Here is a 19,895-nt window from a genome sequence, read left to right on the forward strand (position 1 = left end):
GAGCTTGCATCTATGTATTCTGTATATACACACTACTCCTGAACATACATACTGTTAACCCAAAAGTTTGTTTTCCCCTAAAACAAAGCTCAAAGACTGAATATGCAATGTAATCAATATAATTCAATTTATTTCCCCCTTTTACTTTGATCACTCTTTAGGTTTCCCTAATAGTTCTCAATTGGTTTGAGGTCAGGGGAATTTGGTGGCCATTCCTCTTCATGCAGAAAGCCAGGTGGATGCTCAGAACACCATTGCCGAGTCACACTGACAGCGTGAGGAGGGACACCATCTTGCATAAATACCAATTCCGGACGTCTTCGAAACATTTTCCGTTCAGTCACAGGCCCCGATTTTTTCCTCGTGGCCAAAACTGGAAGTAGTAGCTTTTCTAGTATGCTGTTGGTTATAATACTGTGTTTAAACACTGATAACTTGAGCACAAATGCTATGTGGTGAGGTTGCAGTAAAAATCTACTCATTCAAAGTTTGATCGAGTTTAGGGAATACATAAAGCAATGAAAACAACAAGATTTGTGTTAAAATACAATTTTTTTCATAACATGTTTGAAGCTTTTCCTCCATTTTCTAAGTTACCATGATGTGTTGTAAACTGGAGTCGGGGTAACGAACATCTTACCTGAATTAACTGGATTTGTGCTGCTGTCAGTAGAACAAGATCATCCACTCTGGCATTGATCTGTGACTCGAATTTTCTTAATTGGCCCGCTAATGGAGATTCTTCCCCTTTCCTCATTATGCTCATTAATGCTCCAACTTAACACAACCTTAGCTGCTAGCAAGACAAATCCAGCCTGACTTTCCTCCCATCCAGTCCACTTCCCCTCTCCTCTCTTATTCCATTTGCTCTTTTTTTCTTCTTCTCTCTTACTCACTCAGTCCTCATGCCGTTCATAAATGAAACATTGGTGGACGTTGTTAAAAGTTGCCCTAGAAGCGCTCTCACTTTATATAGCTTTACTGTCTGTAGACGACATGCTTTGGCTCTCAGTGTGCACACATACAGATGCGCGCAAAGTCTCTTTTTATGCAACGCCTTGAACATTAAGCTCAGTTCTGCAGGCTTTTTGAACATCTTGCAGAGGGAGAATGTTTGCTAAACAAGCATAATGGAAAAAAGAAGAAAATGCAAGAGTTTCACAAAGTTGCTAATTTGCAGCAAAGGCTTCAGAGCATCTTGAAAATAAAGCAGATGCAAATTTAAGGAATGCAGTGGAAAAGATACTCACATTCATTCAAATCCATTGATTCGAACGATTCCTGCTCACCTTTCTGATCATCCATCACCAACTAAAGACTCTCACATTCACCGTATGAAGATCACATTCAGATTTTCCTCTCATAACATCACAAATTGGACTTTCGACACAGTCCATCATTTCTGACAGCCTGAAAATCTGAATTATCCACCTTTCTGCTTCATTATTCAGTCTGACACCACCGTATTCATTTGAGCACATCTCTGTTTGTGAGTGGGGTAGGTGTGAGGGCCTTGGTCACAGCAACCTCTCGAGACATTGATTAAATTACAAAAAATATCTCGTATTGTGAAGTTTCTTCCAAGAAAATATAAATTTCTTGCCTTTAAATGGCTTAGATGTAATTCTACACCACTGACTCTTTCAGAATGTGCAGATCTATGAAGCTCCATCCTTCCCTTTACCACTTATTGCAACTTGAGCACACCCACTCGCCTGTAGCTTGTCTTAAACGCTGTAAAACTATTTTGCACACAATAGACAATATCAAGATAAAACCCCAGCCTGCAAGTTCACAGGATTGTTTCAATAGATTTGTTACATATGAAACCCTTTTGGGAAACCATTGTGTTATTGAGACTGTCACTGGTACACTGCAGTTTCAAAATTGAATGCTAAACCATGATGCCGACTGCTTATTTTGTTCATCTAGCATATAGAAATACATCACATGGACATGTTAACAAGGTTAAATGCTTGATTTTCAATATAGGGCATCTTTAAAATGGTGAAATCAAGCATATTTTAATGCTAAAGTGCTGCAGATCTTTGCAGAAATGGAGAGCCACAGTTCAACACAGCTGAGCACGTTGCAGCTTATTAGCTGTGCAGCACCATTCACCTTTATTTATCCTTCTCTGCTGGAGTATAAACCTCAGCAGAGAGACACGAGTAAATAGCGCAGTCAACTATGTGAACTTATTGTCCCATTAAGTTATTGCCTTGTTAATAGCCCTATTATTTTCCAAGCTCGCAACGCATTAGTTAGCTTTAGTCTCTCTTTTCCTTTTTTTGCACGTCTTCATTTAAATATATAAATATATATATATATATATATATATTTATGATTTTTTTAGATATAACATGCTTTTAAAATCACTGGTTGTTCTTAGAGTTCAGAGGACTATGGAAATAAAACACAATTATGACAACAATAGACCAAAGAAATTAGACAGCACAATAAACAAACTAACAAAAAATAGATACGAGCTTGTAGAGGTCGACCAGCTTAATAACTAGCCCCTGAAGGGCCCCTTTTTTTTCACCAAGCGTCTGGCACCATATCAAGTGATTTATTCATTTCGCCTTGGTCTTTCATGCCATTCAGAAAAATAAGTGTGTGCACTGACAGCTACATGTGAACCAATCAATCTCCCCTACGCTTGGCATCATTATCTGCAGTTTTTTCTGCCACTATTTTTCACGGGTCTACTTTCAGGGTCTGGCACAGAAAGATATCCCCATTTCCAACTTCCACCAACAACTTCTGATTGGTCGGTTGTTTGTTCAGCTGTCAGTGAGCACAACGCCACATAAATCACTGCAAAAAAAACAAGTGATTCAGAGCGGTGGAAGAGTCTAATTCAATATCCAGAGGGGAAATCTTGTTAAAACATGTTATTCATTTAGTTCCCTGTCAAGCAACCAAGATTTCAAACCACCAGATACAATCATTTCCATTTCCCTGTCAGACGCCAAGCTGCTAACTCCGAACAGAACTAACCACAGAGGCAGTGAGTCACCGCCACTCTGCTGCTTTATGGTTGCGGGTAAATGTTGCATTTCTACCAATAAAGTCTTCTCCCTGCAAATTAACTGTACTCTGAGAACATAATAAATGCTGAACTGTACTTGAAGTGATTAGTGGGAGTTGGATCGTTATATCCTCCGGAGACAAAAAAAAAAAAATAAATAAAAAATTCCTTGCAAACACTCGTTGGTCTTACTGATGTGGAAGCATGCCAGCAGCGTGTGATGATGGAATCAATTAAAGCTCACCATTAAAAAAATATAGCTACTCTTTACACAGACATCAAAGCAAGTGAGCGAGGGAGCCATTTTTATTGAAGCCTGGTTGGTTTCAGCACCACGGACAGCTCCCTTCTTATTACACAGCACTTTCTGGAATCCTGATCGAGTCGCTGCACAAACGCAATATATAAGCAGACAGACATGTCAAGGTTATGTCAATATGTACAAGTTCAGCTGCATCAATCATAGCTGCTTGGCCTGGTTACACCTCCAGTCACTACAGACTCATTTAATCCTCAGAACCTCAAACATTGTCTCATATTTTAATTCATTTTTTTTTTACTGCAATATTAAATCCTGCACTTCTCTGGAAACAGCAAAAGCAAGGCTAGAAGTAGAGAGAACTTGTAGTGCCAAAAATCATAAAGTAAAAGATGAAAGCTGGATTTGTTAAATTATTTATTTGACAAAAACTTGCAAAACCCAGAATCAATATGTACTATATTTTTCCAAGTGCCCCCTGGAAAACAACACTGCTCTACATATTACTACTCACATTTTTATTTGTCTCTTCTCTGCTCGGCGTAAACAAAGACTGCAGTTCAATCAAGTTCAGCCAAAAAGTCCCTGAATTGTTGTCATGCGACTCTTCTTCACGGTGGAGTCACTAACGGATTCACGTTTGGATCGAGAAATATAAAATTCTTTCTTTTTTTCAGAATCTGCTTCAATCATATCGCTTATCTTGGCAGATTTTTTAAATTACACATGGAGAAAAAAGGGATTTTGATGAAATAGCACAATTTTTAGCTATTCTTAGACTATTTTCCTGATGGAATGGCACATCACAAATCATTTTTCTGAGACTTGAAAATCTGATGGTTCTTTCTGCTTTTGCACTTTCTGGTTTTGATAGCTGGTGTCATTTTGCAGATTTTTTGAAATTGGGTTTTGAGGTTCAAGATGTTTGTGTGAGACAAATACAGACTTTGCTTCCTACATTTAACAGTTTCATGTTTTTTGTGTTTTTTTTTTTACATTTATGGTTGATTGACACAACAAATATTACTGAACAAAACAACAGTAACTCAATTTAACATATGAAACACACACAGCAAGTTTCTATCAAGAGTCTGTGGGGAGTTTTTCGACACCTGGCAGGACAACATTCTCACTTATTTACTCTATAATAATGCATCCCGGGAAGTCCGCATTTGACATGTTCTGTTTCTTATAAACTTAACGCATTTAGTTGGGCAAACTTGCAGCTCTTCATTCATTCAACTCAAGATTTTAAGTCAAAATGCCTCAAGTTTTAAGCACTTGTGTGTGCAAAACTTACATATCAACATCAAGAAAACTAGAAAAGATGTCGATGTTTTACGGTGTGTGGCTCATTATCTGGAGGGGAAGCTAAAAGCAAACCAAGCATCATTTTATATAAAACTGGATGAAACCTCACCTGGGCTTTTACTGCTATATTGAAAAAACATAAACAATGTGTTCTTCCTTGAGGCTTTAGTCAATACATCAGTATGTAGACATCACTGATTCATGTATTGGAAATATTTAATGCATTTAAGCCTTCCGGTGGGGTCTTTAGGTGCCATTAAACCAAAACAGAAAAGACTGTTCCATTTTAATTAATTGTAAATAAAACATCTATTCTGGGTGTAGCAGCCTGTGGCTATTGCTCGGTCGTAGTTTAATAATAAACATATGCTTTAAATACGGGGACATGCTGTGCAAATATATGTTTTTTTCATCCTTGGAGCAAATTTAGATGCAAAACAACAGCTGCCCTTTGGGAGCTATTAAAGTCAAAGCTGTGATTGACAGACAGGATTGCCTAGTGTGTTGGAAATAGCAATCAATAGGTAGCAAGACCCTTACAGTACAATAAGAGGTCATGCTTGTTCAGTTAAAAGTATTGCTTTGGAAGATAGATTAGATTTAGTCTTTAAGGGAGCGAATTTAGATGATTTCAAAACAGTGGGGTGATTAATTATGACTGGAAATCTAATCAATTATTCATGTCTTTTATTCATAATCATTGTGTTAATGGTGATGATATTTGAGATCCACCTTTTTTAGGGTCTGAATAAAGTCTAAAGATGCAAAATTCTAAACAAAATACAGACCAAAAGGGTGACTAGTGGTTGAGAAAATACCCTGAGTTATATCTGGACAAGATAAAGGCGATGAAGTCAAGCAAGGAACGTTTCTTCAAACCTCTAGTTCACTTGCGTCTCCATCTGAGACACACGCCGATAGTTTCCACTGTATCTGTATCAGCAGCAGACGTGAAAACACTTTACAGCATCGCTCTGCAACCTTTGCTGCACAGCGGTGCGTCTCTGTGGGCCAACACAGTCCGCGACACAACACCCCATTGATTCTTTGTAAATGTCACTTAAAGCTACAGCAGAATCAAGGGGCAGAAAATACCAAAAGGCAGCAGAGCGAGGTATAAGTGATGTTTTGAAAAGATGTTTGTCTGTTTGAATCATCTTTATGCCAACACTTGAACTCACTCAGGGAAAACCAGAAAAGGAATTTTCACTACCAAAAAGCACCACTGCAGTCAAATATTTGTCACATCTTCACACTGAGACAATACATTCCTGTACTTTGGCAGCATATGCCAAAATAAAATCCACTTTTTCTCAGCATTTCCAATGCATCTTGAACCTTTTGGCTGTAAAACAATAAACTCTTAGATGCAGCTTCGGATCAAATGGATGTATCCCTAGAGAAAGCCAAAGGCATTTTCTCATCAGTCACCTTCCCAGTTTGTAATGAACAAATAATTCAGGCTTAGATTTTCCCTCTTTTACCCATTTAGTGTCAGAAACTATCACAGTTTAGACAAAAGCGCAGTGGGACTTTTGCAAAAATAATGTCTCAGCTTTAAAAGAAAGTCTAACATTGTGCATATACAGTCATAAAAAATTATTAGACCACCCTTGTTTTCTTCAATTTCTTGTTCATTTTAATGCCTGGTACCACTAAAGGTACTTTTGCTTCGACACATATAATGATAACAACAAAAATAACTCATAAGAGTTTCATTTAAGAGCTTGGACTTGTGGTTCTCCATTTTGCGTTCAATGGTTTTCAGCTGGATTTAGATCTGGTGATTGAGCAGGCAAGGCATGGTTCCAATGTTCTGGTTCTCCATCCAGGCTTTAACTGGCCTGGCAAGGGGCATTGTCTTGTTGGAAAATCCAGTCAATGGAGGCAGGAAAGAGTTTTCCAGCTGATGGAAGAAGACTGTTTTCAAGAGTAGCCCCAAACATGGCCTGGTTCATTCACCCTGTTCCAACCGGACTGAAACTACCCCAGATGGTCACCAATCCACTCCCATGTTTTACTGTAGGGGCAGACAGTCTGGTTTGTAGCTTCTCCAGGCTTCCTCCTAACCAGTCAGTTGGCTGGAGTGGACATCAACAGAAAACTGGATTCGTCCCTAAAGAGAACCTTAGTCCAATCATCAACAGTCCAATCCTTGTGATCCCAGCAAAGAGTAATTGGCTTTCCTCTGCCTTTCCTTGATGAAGGGCTTGTTCCTGTCCTGTGTGACTTCAGACCAGCTTCAAGAAGTCGGTTTCAAATTGTCCTTGACGAACAAGTCCCATTTCTCCACAGTGTCCACTCATTTTTAAGGTCCCTGGAGGTCTGACGATGATTCCTGACACAGGAACAGATGAGTGACCGTCATCTGGTAGGTAGAAAGACGTTTCCTGCCGTGACCAGTTAGCAATTTGGTACCATCTTAGGCTTGTTTTTTCTTGGTGTAATGAACAGCTGTCTTGGAGATCTTCAGTTTTTTTGCTACCTATCTCTCACTCATGTCAATTTCCAGCAGTGCCAAGATGGCTGCCTTTGTGGCTTCACATAATTCTTTTGTTCTAGGCATTATGTGAGAGCTGACAACTTCTGAATTGTACTACGGCTTGAATGTCAGCAGGAAACCACTCTAGGCCTTTACATGTGCAGTGCTGCTTATGACATGAAATGATACTCTGGGAATACAATGAAGCTGAAGCATGTCAAATAGGACATAAAATATTATGGAATCAGCTGCATTTTTGTCGTGTTAATTTTATTCTTCAGGTAATGTACCTTTAGTGGTACCAAGCATTAAAATGAACGAGAAATTGAAGAAAACAAGGCTGGTTTACTATTTTTTTTCCATGGCCGCATATGTCACTTTCTGTATGTAGTAGTATGTTAACTAAGGACGTGTCTATGGGGAGTTTCACTACTACTTAGTTTCTGGTTGGCTGACTGTACTCTCTTAATGTAATGACAACCAAAGCATTGACTACCTCCATGTATTTGGTTTCAAGTCAATTGGAAAGTGAAAAAAGAAAGAAAGAAAGAAACCACAGTGTGTGTGTGTGTGTGTGTGTACATCTGCTTCCAGTTTCTAAAATCGCTGCGCAATGTGTGAATACACGTTGCTAAATACACTTTATTTGTTGCTGGGGTGCATTCATTCTTTGTCAAAACACATGCAGCCCGCAAACATTTACAACTGGGCGAGAACATCTGCACAGGCAATAATTCCGAGGGCTAAAAATACCGCAGCCGAACAAGCATCCCTAAACGATCCCCAAATAAGATTACACAGGAGAATGGTGATCATTAGGATGAATGAGAAACACTTATGTGCACGGTTTGCTTCCTGAATCATAATGTCGGAATGAAAATCTCTTTACTCTGAGTGCATGTACAGCAAAAAAAAAAAAAAAAAAAAAGAAGAAGCAGGGGAACTGAAAAGAAGTGCTGTAAGGAAGGTTATGCCACAGATAAACATGTTACAACTGCATCTCAAACCTGACAAAGGAAAACTTGAATGTTTAACCATTGCATTGTTTTCTTTGTTTTCTTAATTTAGCTTAACTTAGTTTCACTTACCTTACCTTAACTTTGTAATAAATAATACATTAATTTCATTTATGTATTTAATTATAACTTTTAAAACAATGTTTAAACTATCCTTTTTGCTATTGTAACAATGCAAATTTCCCCACTGTGGGATTAATAAAGACTTAGATTCGTTTAGCTCAACTTAACTTTGTAATACATAATACATTAATTTTATTTATGATTTTTTTTGAAATGTTTAAACTGTTAACTAATGCAAATTTCCTCACTGTGGGATTAATAAAAGCTTAACTTTATTTAACTTAGCTTCACTGAACTAACCTGAACTTAGCTTAGCTTATCTTAGCTTAACTAATACAGGATATAGGAAAATGGAGGGTTGCTATGTTCGGCGATATGGGGAATTTTATGCTGAGAAGATTACTACTCTATGAGGAAGGGTTTTTGTCAATCAGAAGACCTGCACTATAGTTTATCCGGGCAGTTTCCTTGTTTTTATCCCTCAAAATGCCAAAAAAACAGATTCTACAGGAGCATTTCCTGCAACCGGACCTTCCTAAAAACCCAACTCTGCAAGTTCCTGCAGTCAGAAACAGCTTGTTGCATAAACCAGTGACAATTCCATGTCCCCCCCATCTTGCAATTTGTTGCACTGCCAGATAAATAATGCAGTGGCGGAGTTACTCATTCCCAAACCAGCTTCGCGCTGCTTCGCTCGGACAACCAGGAGGGCTCAACTTGTGTTTGGCTTTTCAATTTCCTCAAAATCGAATTACTCAAATCATTTCAACCCAATTAGGGGAAGTAATAGCCATGCTCCACCACCGGGAGAAGTGGGTGTAAGAATCTTGACCGCACGGTGCATAAACATCACACAGGGTGAGCCAGTGCACATTCTTGTGTACACATGTGAGCACTGTACCGTATGTTGACAGTACATTTGGTGTGTGTGGCTCTGAAATGCACATTGGCACTTAAGTATTATGTGACGGTATTTGGAGCAGAACTAATCCGTCCGCTCGCCTCTTTGGCAAGCAGATGTATCAGCAAACAAACAACAGTGGGTCCATCCATCACCTCCTTGTCACTCAGTCGTCTTTAGATTATTTTCGACGATATAAGGGTTCAATAATATTCATCAACCAGCTGCATTAATCACTAAACATCTCCTCTCTCTCATTTAGCCTTCACTCTAAAGACTCTTGGACAAAATGAATGCCTGAACGAGACTCTAAACATCTTCACTAGAGCTGACATCAACCTAAATTGACAAGAAACCATGTCCTCGATCCAAAACAAACTCATGCAACTAAGTAACATTTCAATGACATTAAAGATAAATGACAGGGGTTCATTAATTCCACATTTTTTCTGTCATGTTTGATTCATCTGCAACTCTTCCCCCAGAACACCAGCAGCATGTTTGTGCTCGTGAATTTAAAATGTAAGAAAGATGTGGCAGATATTTTTAACTTGCCTTCTGTCCTACAACCGCAGAATTGCTCACTGTATGTAGTAAAAACCGAAGCGATCAATTATTGAATACGCTAAGAGACATGTACAGTACGGCTGTGTTCGTCCTCACTCGCTCACTGGAGGTTATTCTGCTTATTTCTGGAGGCTATTGGTGAAACATGAGTTTTGAGATTGCATTGCTTGCTGTATAAAGTGAATACAAATGGCAAAATTACCCATGTGACCTTGGTGTTTAATGCTAACACTTACACAATGTTAGCAAATGCATCCATTTAGCTAAAAAGGGAAAAGCCAGCTCTTCATTCCGTAAACGCACAGGACAATCTTACGTTTGGAACCATAAATATACAAAAAATACATCTCTACTTGCAACAGCTGCAATCATAAATTTCATATTTGTTATTCTCATGTATAAACGTTAAATCTTCTTTAATTGCTCTCTGCAATCGATGATTTCAAAGGTTTTTTCCCCCCATTTTTAAAACGTTTTTGAGATTAACTGCACTGCATTCTTTAAAACTATATCAGTCATGATTTGTGTTCATGCAGATTAAAAAAAAAAAAAAAAAACACTATATAGGCATGTTAACAAGGTAAAGAAAGCTTGATTTTCACCAGAGAGGTTTGATCTGGATGCTAAATATGAAGCTGGAGCCATGAGACAGGTAGCTCAGCTTAGTACAAAGACTGGAAGCAGGGAAAACAATTAGCCTGTATTCATAAAGATCTCACTAAAGCTCTCTAATTAGCACTTGGTTAATCCCTACTAAAAGCAGTGTATAAAGGACTAGCGGTGGTTTTACATGGGGTTATGCTGAACAGTATTCCTTTCAAAGGCGTATAATAAGTAATAACATTCAAGTGTTTCCTGATGTCAAACAAAATGACAGCGAAACCTTCGATTTTAGGCAGAAATGTTGTCAAAACTCCATGTCATAGTATATTAATGACCTGTCCCAAGCCGTGAATAGATCATAATCAAGCCATACCACACAGTCTGGTCAAATATGATTGATATATTAACAGTGAAGTGGCCTGTGTGGACACCAATTATCCTTAATGACATTTTTCCAGTTGTTTTCTGAGAGCTCCAGCTGTGCTAAGGAGGAAAAAATTGAAATAATGGGCTTTGAATTAACCTTATCACGAGTTATGCCTCAGCAATATTTGAAATTTTCATAGCAGAGACCAACAAACATCTCAGTAAGATGTCAGACCGCCGTAATGAGCCATATGATATCGAATCATGTCTAACTCCATTTTTGTACTCATGTATCGTATTGGGTCGTATCTTCTCTTCTTTTACAGAATCATATTCAACATCAGCGCATACTCTGCTGCGAGAATGAAGCTACGAGCTCGGAGAGAGAGCAGATCAATCAATGGCATGGGTGCCTTTGTTCTCAGGGATTCTTCTGGGTTCACCCCAAGGCCAAGCACCATTACATGCCTTGTTATAACGGGGATTAGCGACAGGAGAAGGTTGTCTCAGCAAACAGAAAACACTTTGAGATGAAATTCTGCAGCCGCATTATGGATGCAACAAGGCAGTTATCCACCGATACAGCAAAAAGCGCCCATGTGTCATTAAATAATGCACCGAGCACCTCCTTAGCATTGCTTCCATGCAGAATACATGAGACATGAAAGTGCTATCAGAGGAATACATGCCGTACATCACATTCCCGCTACAGAACACGTGACGCACTCCCCTGGGCAGAAATTCAATGAGAATGTCACTTTGTGCATCGCTGATCAGCCGGTGTATTATCTACCGAAATTTTCAGCGCGCTCGCGGTTTGAGAATGAGAGCGTAATTGGGATATGATGCTTGCTCTGAAAGCTATTTGTTTTTGCGGAGCCCGAGACGCGGGAAGCAAGTCGAAATCTGAACAGAGCCTTAAAACAAAATGGGCTTTGCCTCATTTGCATAATTGATCAAATTTGGTCTCGCGTCAGAAGGGGAGCGGAAACCGAAGTGCGTCGCCGTACGGTCTTTCTGCATTATCTGGTGTGTGAGAGATGACTGAAATTATGAGGAGCAAAATGTGGTAATCATAACATAACAGAATATTAGTGTTCACCAGGAAATGAATCCCTGGAGAAGAAAGTGCGAAGAATACGGGACTGATTAATGCATTTCATTTCGGAGCTGGTATCTTTCATCAAATAAGCACTGGGGGATAACAAATGTGCATTAGACCGGGATGAAATGAAACTTGCTACCGTGTGTTTACACCAAAAAAGAAACACATCATCGCTAATGCATAAACAAAATACGTCCGAAAAGTATATTTTCAACTTGCTGATCAGTCGCAATTTGACGGATGAATCGAAACCACGAGGCGGACTGCGTGTGGTTTAAATTACGAGCACGGAGAGTACGCAGATAAGTGGATGGATGTGCTGCCATATAAAGTAGACTGATAGGTAAGGGAGGGAGAGAGAAAGAGAGAGAGAGAGAGGACGCTGAGAGATGTGTGATGCAATTTCATACACTGAATGAAACAGCCAACAGAGTGTTCGCCCTGCCGGCCGAGCCGACTCCCCCCTCCTGCAGTGATCACCAACCAAATCCCTTAGGAGGATTATCCAGACTCAAATCAAGAAAATCGTGCAACTTTAAGGGTTACAGGCGGAAGAGTGAGAAAGAGAGAAATTGAGTTGGGGGGTAGTTGCCCTGGAGCATGGTGTTATTTTATCTTTCCTTCGACCTGTACCAAATGATGATACCACCCCCATGCGCTGCATATATGTTAAATATGAAGCCAGAGCCAAGAAGTGATTGGATTACTTTGTTTAACATAAAGATGAAATACTGGGAAAATATGAGCACTCAAGCACTTTCAATTCATTCCCATTTTTTATTTATACAGCGCCCATTCGCAACATCAGTCATCTCGGGGCACTTTACATAGTCAGGTGAAGACCTGACAATATTATATTATGGAGAGAAGCCCAACAACTTCCCCTTAAACAAGCTCTTTGGCAAAGAAAAGACTTTGCCTGCTTTTTATTCAAAACTATTTTTTCCCTATTTCTTGGCAGGACAGGCTTCTACACTCTGGTTCATCTGACCAAAGAGCCACATAAGGAAGCCAATAAAGTCAAAGTGAGGCTTGACAAAGGTTAGACTGAAGGTGAAGAGAGAAAAATGCAACAACAAGTGAACATTAGATGTGCTAATGGGCTTTTTTTTTCTCTTGTGTTAAACTTTTGGACAGTGCCGAGCTACCTTTGTCCTCCTTTTTTGAGGTTTTATGCTAAGCTAATCTAACTTTGTCATTAGGTCTCCTAGATTACTAAATTAGTTTTTAGAGTGTAAACCAAAGTTAGCCCCTGAAAGGAAGTCCTCTAATCTTAAGGTTGATGGTTCAATCCCTGACCCCTCCTCATATAAAAAGTGTCATTGGGTAAAACTGGTGAACCCCAAGTTGTTTCCAATGGCAGGTGAGCTTTTAGCAAGATGGAAGACAAGGTTTCCCTTGGTACACTATAGTGTTGTCATAGAGACCGATAGTAAATGTCCCAGTAATCAATTATTATTTTGATACACAGAAATAATTTCATAACCTTCAAAGAGTTATGTATCAATCCTTAAAATCAACTATTTGCATGCCCATTATTATGGATAAAATTAACCCTCATGTTTAGTTTCCTTTACTTTCGCATTCTTAAGGGCCACACAGACCCTAAAATAAAGACAGTAAATAGTAAAGCACTGACGTTTTTAGGCTTCTTTCTTGCCACAGGCACAACTTGAAGAAATATGGACGTATGGAAATTTCAGCCTCTTATTCTAAATTACAGCTGTAGTGAACAATTCAGCAGCTCGCGATTTATGTCTAATGCCTAATTTCAGTGCCGCTCAAGAAAAAAGGTGCATCTATAAGTAGCAAGGCGAGTGTGAAGGTCAGGGTGAGCATCTAGATTAGCACATTAGGTATTTAAATAGGAGAATAGACTCACAAGTCAAAAGTTCAAGATTGATTTTAGCTTTTTTGACAACCATATCCACAATATACCCGAGACTGTAAGTGTTTTAACCTCAATCATGCCATATTACTATGCGCAGATGTTGGAGAAAGTGAGAATTTCTAGTGATAATGCTGGTAAACAAGATAATATTTCATCTTTTATATGAGCTCTAAATAAACAATTATGCAGCACTAAATTAGAAATTCCACATATGCACCAGACAATGATCTGATCATGTAATCTGAGCATTATGAAATAGTTACAGGTCATTTTACGTAATGAATTCCCTGAATTATTCAAAATTGAAAATCACTGTTTGGATGCCACGGCTCGTCAGATGGCTCTCAGCACAATAGAACCCGCCTCTGAAGTAGCAGCATGCACTGGCAAAAAACAGAAGGTAATTTGGCACACATTACTGTAATCTGATATTCAGAACACAAACAAGCCCTGTTGGCTAGTTTCGCTGCCAAATGCCGACACGCAAAAGCCAAGGTTTTTTCCCACACCACACATTCTGATACAGGTCCAGTCTTTAGCCTGCATGTACTGGAGTGGATAAGAGAGATTGGGTTAATGTTCCTGAAATAAAGCCAGATGTGCGGTGACAAAACTTCTCATTAGGCCACAATTAGACTAAAAGCAACGCACTCACACAAACAGAAAGATCACAAAACCCCTCATACCTGCCACAGCGGCTTTAGTTTCTGTCTTACAATGAGTGATTTATTACAAGCAATTAAAGGCGGTGAATGATCCACAACTTCTCATTAAAGTTTATGGAGCAAATTTGGCTTGTATGCCATGTGCAAACAGAAGGCTTCAAAATTGTATTATGACAGCTCATGGATACACACCAGCCATCTGGGCACTTGCAAAGTGCAGCTAACTTGCAATGCAAACACTCTCTGGGTGCCTGTTAGCATTACGCCATTATTAATTTTTGCCATTTTGCAGTCTGTCGACAACGGACGGAGCCAAATGTGTAAAAGTGGGTGTGGCGGACATTACGACTGGCTGACAAAATAGTCAAACATAAGGTGAGGTGGCTTCTGTGAGGGTAAAACTCTGAGAAAAGAAGGGAAGGGGAAGCACTTAACATGAGAAATTGAAGCTATTTTTTCAAATTAGACCGCATAAGAAGATAAAAATGTGATCATATGCAAAACATTCACACTTCAGACACTTGTTTCCATACAGTGTGACACATTCATCTATATTAATGTGCCAAATATGAATTTTTCCATCTTATATGATGTTTGGAATACTTTGAACTGTTTATCTCTCTTCTTATGACTTATATGATTGATAGTTAACACTATGGTTTGCAAGATCACTTGGGATTACAGTGCTTGCCATGGTTTTTTATTATTCAGATGCATTTTTTGACATGGTGCGGATAGACGCAAACTTAGGCAATGGTTAGCTTAGCTTATCTTAGCACTAGGACTGGAAGCAGGTGGGAATAGCTAGTATTTCTATGCCCAAATGTACAAGATTTTACCAACTTTAAAGCTGCAGCAACACCTCCCATCACAAGAGCACGTGTCAAACATGCAAAGAATGTCAAAGTAAAAGTTTAGATTTATTGGTGGCTTTATTTAAGATTCAAAACTTGCTTTACCAAGTGAAAATCCACCATCTAACTCAATGGGCCATCTATCTATCTCAGCTTTTCTGTGTGAAAAGACATGTGATTGGCATGAATTACAGTATGCTATGACAAAAAAAGAGGTTAGTATGGAATTTTTGCCCAATAATGTCAAAAACAGCACTGCCTATCTCAGCTTTAAAGCTCCCTAACAAACATATTATATCTTGCTTTTGAAATGTTGTGTGAAAAAAAATTTAAAAAAACAACTTCCCATAAATGAAAATTATAGCGGCCGTGAATATAATCCAATCCAAAAATGTGCAAAATGAGGTGTGAAACATTTTAAATTTTAATGCTGACTTACAGTGCCTTAAAATACCTGCTCAGAATACGTGCTCTTCCTTTCAAACCCGCACATTTCAACACCAAGAGCTTACTCAGTCTGTCTGGGGTTCAGCCACAGGTAAGCGAGAGTTGGCGACTTTCTTCCTGCTGAAGTTTTGCATTTTGCAGTCTTCTTAATCTAATCCTAACGGTACATGTGAGATCAAACACAACAGGCTGCGTCCCTGTCAGAATGGCTTCCATGGGATTCTCAGCATAAGTCTGGACTTGGAAGACGATGCAGAGTATACAGGAACGGAATGAACCTCAGATTTTGAATACATGCATCTGTCTTAATTTATCCGTTAGCTTGTAGCGCAGCTGTTTCTAGCTATAAGCTCGGATGTGCTCCCTTCAAACTTTGTGTCTTTTTTTCCCCTCCTTCCATGCACTCCAGATGTTAACCTCTGACTGCATGTGTGTGCTGGCGTATAGGTTTAAAAGATTTGCCGCAAGCCATGTTTAGCGGGCTTAGCCATGCGGGCACATATGACTGAGGGATCATGCAAACATGTATTTATGTACATGTGTATCAAGTAGTGTGTGACAGGGATTGTGTGGTGAGCTTTTCATCATGACCTTTGTCTTAAGTCTTCTGAATGTTTCTTCATATTCAGTTCAAATCAGACTCAGATACTTGAAATGAAATACAATACCTTTGACATACTGTAAAGAGGAAGGATACATTTACCTTCAGGGCAAACTTTTAAACCGACTAATGCATATTTCTTAATTAAACTGTGCCATTACGTTTCTGAAGAGACTGAAGAGCTGGAATCATTGCCAATTTAACCTCCAATTAGTAAAATCAAAATGTTAAGTTGTTTGGAAGTGTTTCCAATCAGGCATCTGAATCTTTTGCCTATAAACTCCAATGAGTGGAAACCCAAAGTGTCTTTTCAAGTAGTTTAGTTTCAACTCTTTTTCTGCTTGCCCACTTTGTGTTGTCATTTCTTTCAGTAAGGCTCTCTTGTTTAACTCTTTTCTAGGATTTTCTGATGAGGTATACCTTATAGATCCCCATATGGCAATTGCTTGGTCAGTTAAACAACCCAAACAAAAGAAAAACACAACACAATGCATCAATTAAGGCATCTGATTTGAAGTTACCGCAGTTTTTCTCAAGTGTAATACTTCAATTTACAAGTCATAAAACTTTTTAGGTAGAAAAATTGAATACCCAACATTCCATGTAGAAACTTGTAAACAAAAAGAGTCAGGACTCCTAGTGCTGGAATTACCTTGGATTAATTGCATTGGCATTGATTCAAAGGAATTTGTCAAGACATTGGAGCAAAACCTTTCAAAACAGGCAATAATCCATTCACACATATGGCTTTGAGATGCACAAACATACACAAGCATATGCATAGGTCGATATGTTTCATGAAAAATTTACTTAAATGCCCTTTAAGGTTGAAAACTCAATGCACACACTCACCCAGACAGCTTTGGCATCTTGGAGAAACCAAACATTTCCATGTGCTCCTGCTACAGAGCGCTACGTCCCAGAGCTCAGGTGCTCCACATCAGCATTCTAATCCACACCCGAATCCCCTCACAGCTAAAACCGAGACAATCCAGTGTCAACCCGGATCCATGTCAGAAGTCAACAAATGTCTGCTGAAGACGAGATTCTCACAGTCTAAGAAAATAAAGTCAAACAGCAGCAAGTATCACTCTTGTTGAAAGCCCCATCCAGTGTGCAGACAGTCCAAAGCCCTGCCTTGAGGGTCACCCTCCACCTCTCTGCTCTCTGTAGGACGAGTCAGCCCTTTCTGCTGCTTTCCACCTGGATCAGTTGGGCTGCACTGAGCCCTCTGTATGTGCTCTCCATCTCAGCCCATGGAGAAGTGCAGTGATCGCAGCCGTGGCAAGGAGAGAGAGGAGAGAGAATGGAAAAGGGAGGGAGGTGAGAGGGAGGGAGTGTCAAAGCGAACGGATGACGGATGCTCTCTGGCTCCGGCGTTGCCCTCCGTTCATCTGGACTGCGAGCCTCTTTGCAGGGCAAAGAGAGGAGGATGCAGAGGAAATAGAGGAGGTGGGGAGTAGAAGAAGAAGAAGAGGGAAACCAGATGAAAGATGGAGGAGGGACAAAAAGGAGAGTAAAAGTGCACTGGTTGTAAAGAGAAAGCAACTGAGAGGGAGACGGAGGGAGGGGGGAATAGAGTGGTGATGGGCAGAGGAAAGCTGACTCTGCAGAATGGGACGCTGATGGGAGCAAGACCCCGTCTCTCATGGCTTTTTCTTTTTTTCTTTCTCCCCTGTTTGGTTTTACTAAGAGAGCCTGTGAGCGTGCACACTCCTACATACCAGCATCAGCACGATACAAACATATTTGCTGACCACAGACGGCTTCCTTGTTACTCATCCTGAATGAACATTTGGCCGTGCACCACTTCTTTTAGCCTGAAAACGTGACCGCATCTCCTTCCTGGCACATATTTTCTTCTATCTTTTATCTTTTAAGATGCAAATCAATTACGTGATTTAACAGTAAACACAAGCCTTGACTTGATATTGATCATTTCTGCAGCTGCCTGTTTTCTCCAACAAGAACATACAAGAGCTCTTCTCTTCTCTTTTCCCGTCATCTATCAGGTCTTGTGCGTCTACACGTGCACAGATGGTTCAGTCTGAGCAAGATGCTGCTCCTGTTGGCCTCTTGCCACATTAGCGGTCAAAGACCAACCGCAAATGAACCCTGGGGGCGACGATGAATTTCAGTTGAATGCAAATGAGGTGAGAGTGGGTTTGTCATCCAATGCAATGCAGGTTCAAGGATTTTCAGTTTTTTATCAATGAAAAACAGTTGAGATTTGATTGTCCTCAAGACGTATCAAGAGTCAGTATATCTGGTGTTTTCTTCGAAGTTGTAGTTACTGTCGTCATTCGGAAGGTGAATATCGCCCCACATGAATTGAAGGAATTAGAAGCGGACATCCTTGAGTTGAACGCCACAAGATTTAAGAATTCATAAAAGTTACTCTAATGGTTTAGCAGAGTCTAATCACTATTTATGAGCATGAAGAATTCTCCGGGAAGCAACGCAAGACTGCATACTTGATCACATTAAAAGTTGGAGACTTAGTTCTGACTTTGCTGTATATTAAGAGATTAAAAAGTTTGCAAGAAGCTCAGACAGTCTCTGGATTTGGGAGCGACAAAAAATAATGTTCCATCTTTAATAATTATACAGTGTTTGTTATTTCACCTTCAGTAGTTTTCTAGGATGCTGTTTCTGGGTTGATTTGTGCTTTTCTTGAGTTCCTGGAAGTTTTGCTTTATCATTAAATTGAACTGTAAAACTCATTTACCACAAGAAGCTGTAAGAAACACTTAATCTTCTGATGTCATTGTGATGTCCTTGTTTCCTTATCGTGTGTCTTTAGGATTAGATGCGCAATTACATAAATATCTGTTACCAAGACAGCCCTAGCTGTGTTTGCTGTGCTTCGAGGCTGTATATGATATATACATACATACTGACAGTTATTACTATTTATCCAGTAGTTCTAAAAGACAGAACATTGGAGAATCATGTAAGCCAGTCATCTTCTGGAGGCCATAAAAGACAAAAAATTTCATGGCAAACCACCGGATAGTCATGAGTTATTTCAGTCTGGGCTAAAGAGCTGAACCAACCAACAGGGATGTGGAATGATTTTGCAGACTGCTTATCAGACACAACTGCAAAGCCTCTTCAAGTAGAATTTCATATAAAATGGAAATCACTGGCTTCTTAGAAGGTAACTATTGATTTGAACCTCTTAAACTCCCTATATGGTCATTGATCCAACCCCTACAAGCTCTTCTCGGTGGATCAAAGTGAAAAATCGCCAAACATGTTCCATCTGGAAACTGATTCCAGTGAGAAATATTGATATACAAAGTCCATCCCTCCAGTCTGAGAGGTTTTGTTCTATGTGTTTGTTGTGTATGAAACCACAGAAGTCTTAAATCCTGCATTTGAGATTGCCATTGTTACACTGCAGTTTCAAGAGGGTAGATGCTCAGCCATGGCATTTGCTGCTTTTGTTGCTCACGATGTCTTCAAGTATGCAGAATACAATAACAACATGGGAACAAGGGGAAAAAAACAAAGAAAACATGATTTTAACCAATGAATGGGTGGATCTCTCACCCTGGAGAATCTCGTATCGGGTATAGACAATAATAAAGCCAGTGCCATTTTTTGAAGGTTATCCAGAGCGGCATATTTACAATTTACAAAACAGGTTCAATAACAGACATTTCACTGAGCCGTTGTCCTAAGGCTCTTATTTACTCAAAAATTTCCAATCTTGATTAGTTGGACG

At 39.5% G+C, this 19,895-nt stretch overlaps 1 protein-coding gene across 4 annotated transcripts in view; it reads right to left on the bottom strand.

The window, feature by feature from the left end:
- LOC111571714 (FERM and PDZ domain-containing protein 4-like) overlaps positions 1-19,895 on the bottom strand; it is an 83,549-nt gene that overhangs the window by 35,385 nt on the left and 28,269 nt on the right. The window contains exon 1 of one of the 4 annotated variants that reach the window (XM_035950369.2): positions 17,018-17,592. The exons of the other annotated variants lie outside the window; for them this stretch is intronic. Within the exon in view, the coding sequence (XP_035806262.2) occupies positions 17,018-17,058 (41 nt within the window). The 5' untranslated portion in view covers positions 17,059-17,592. Of the gene's footprint in view, positions 1-17,017; positions 17,593-19,895 lie in introns of those variants that run through there. 4 annotated transcript variants of the gene reach the window in all.

This window comes from Amphiprion ocellaris, chromosome 24 (assembly GCF_022539595.1).
Source record: "Amphiprion ocellaris isolate individual 3 ecotype Okinawa chromosome 24, ASM2253959v1, whole genome shotgun sequence".
Lineage (NCBI taxonomy): Eukaryota > Metazoa > Chordata > Actinopteri > Pomacentridae > Amphiprion > Amphiprion ocellaris.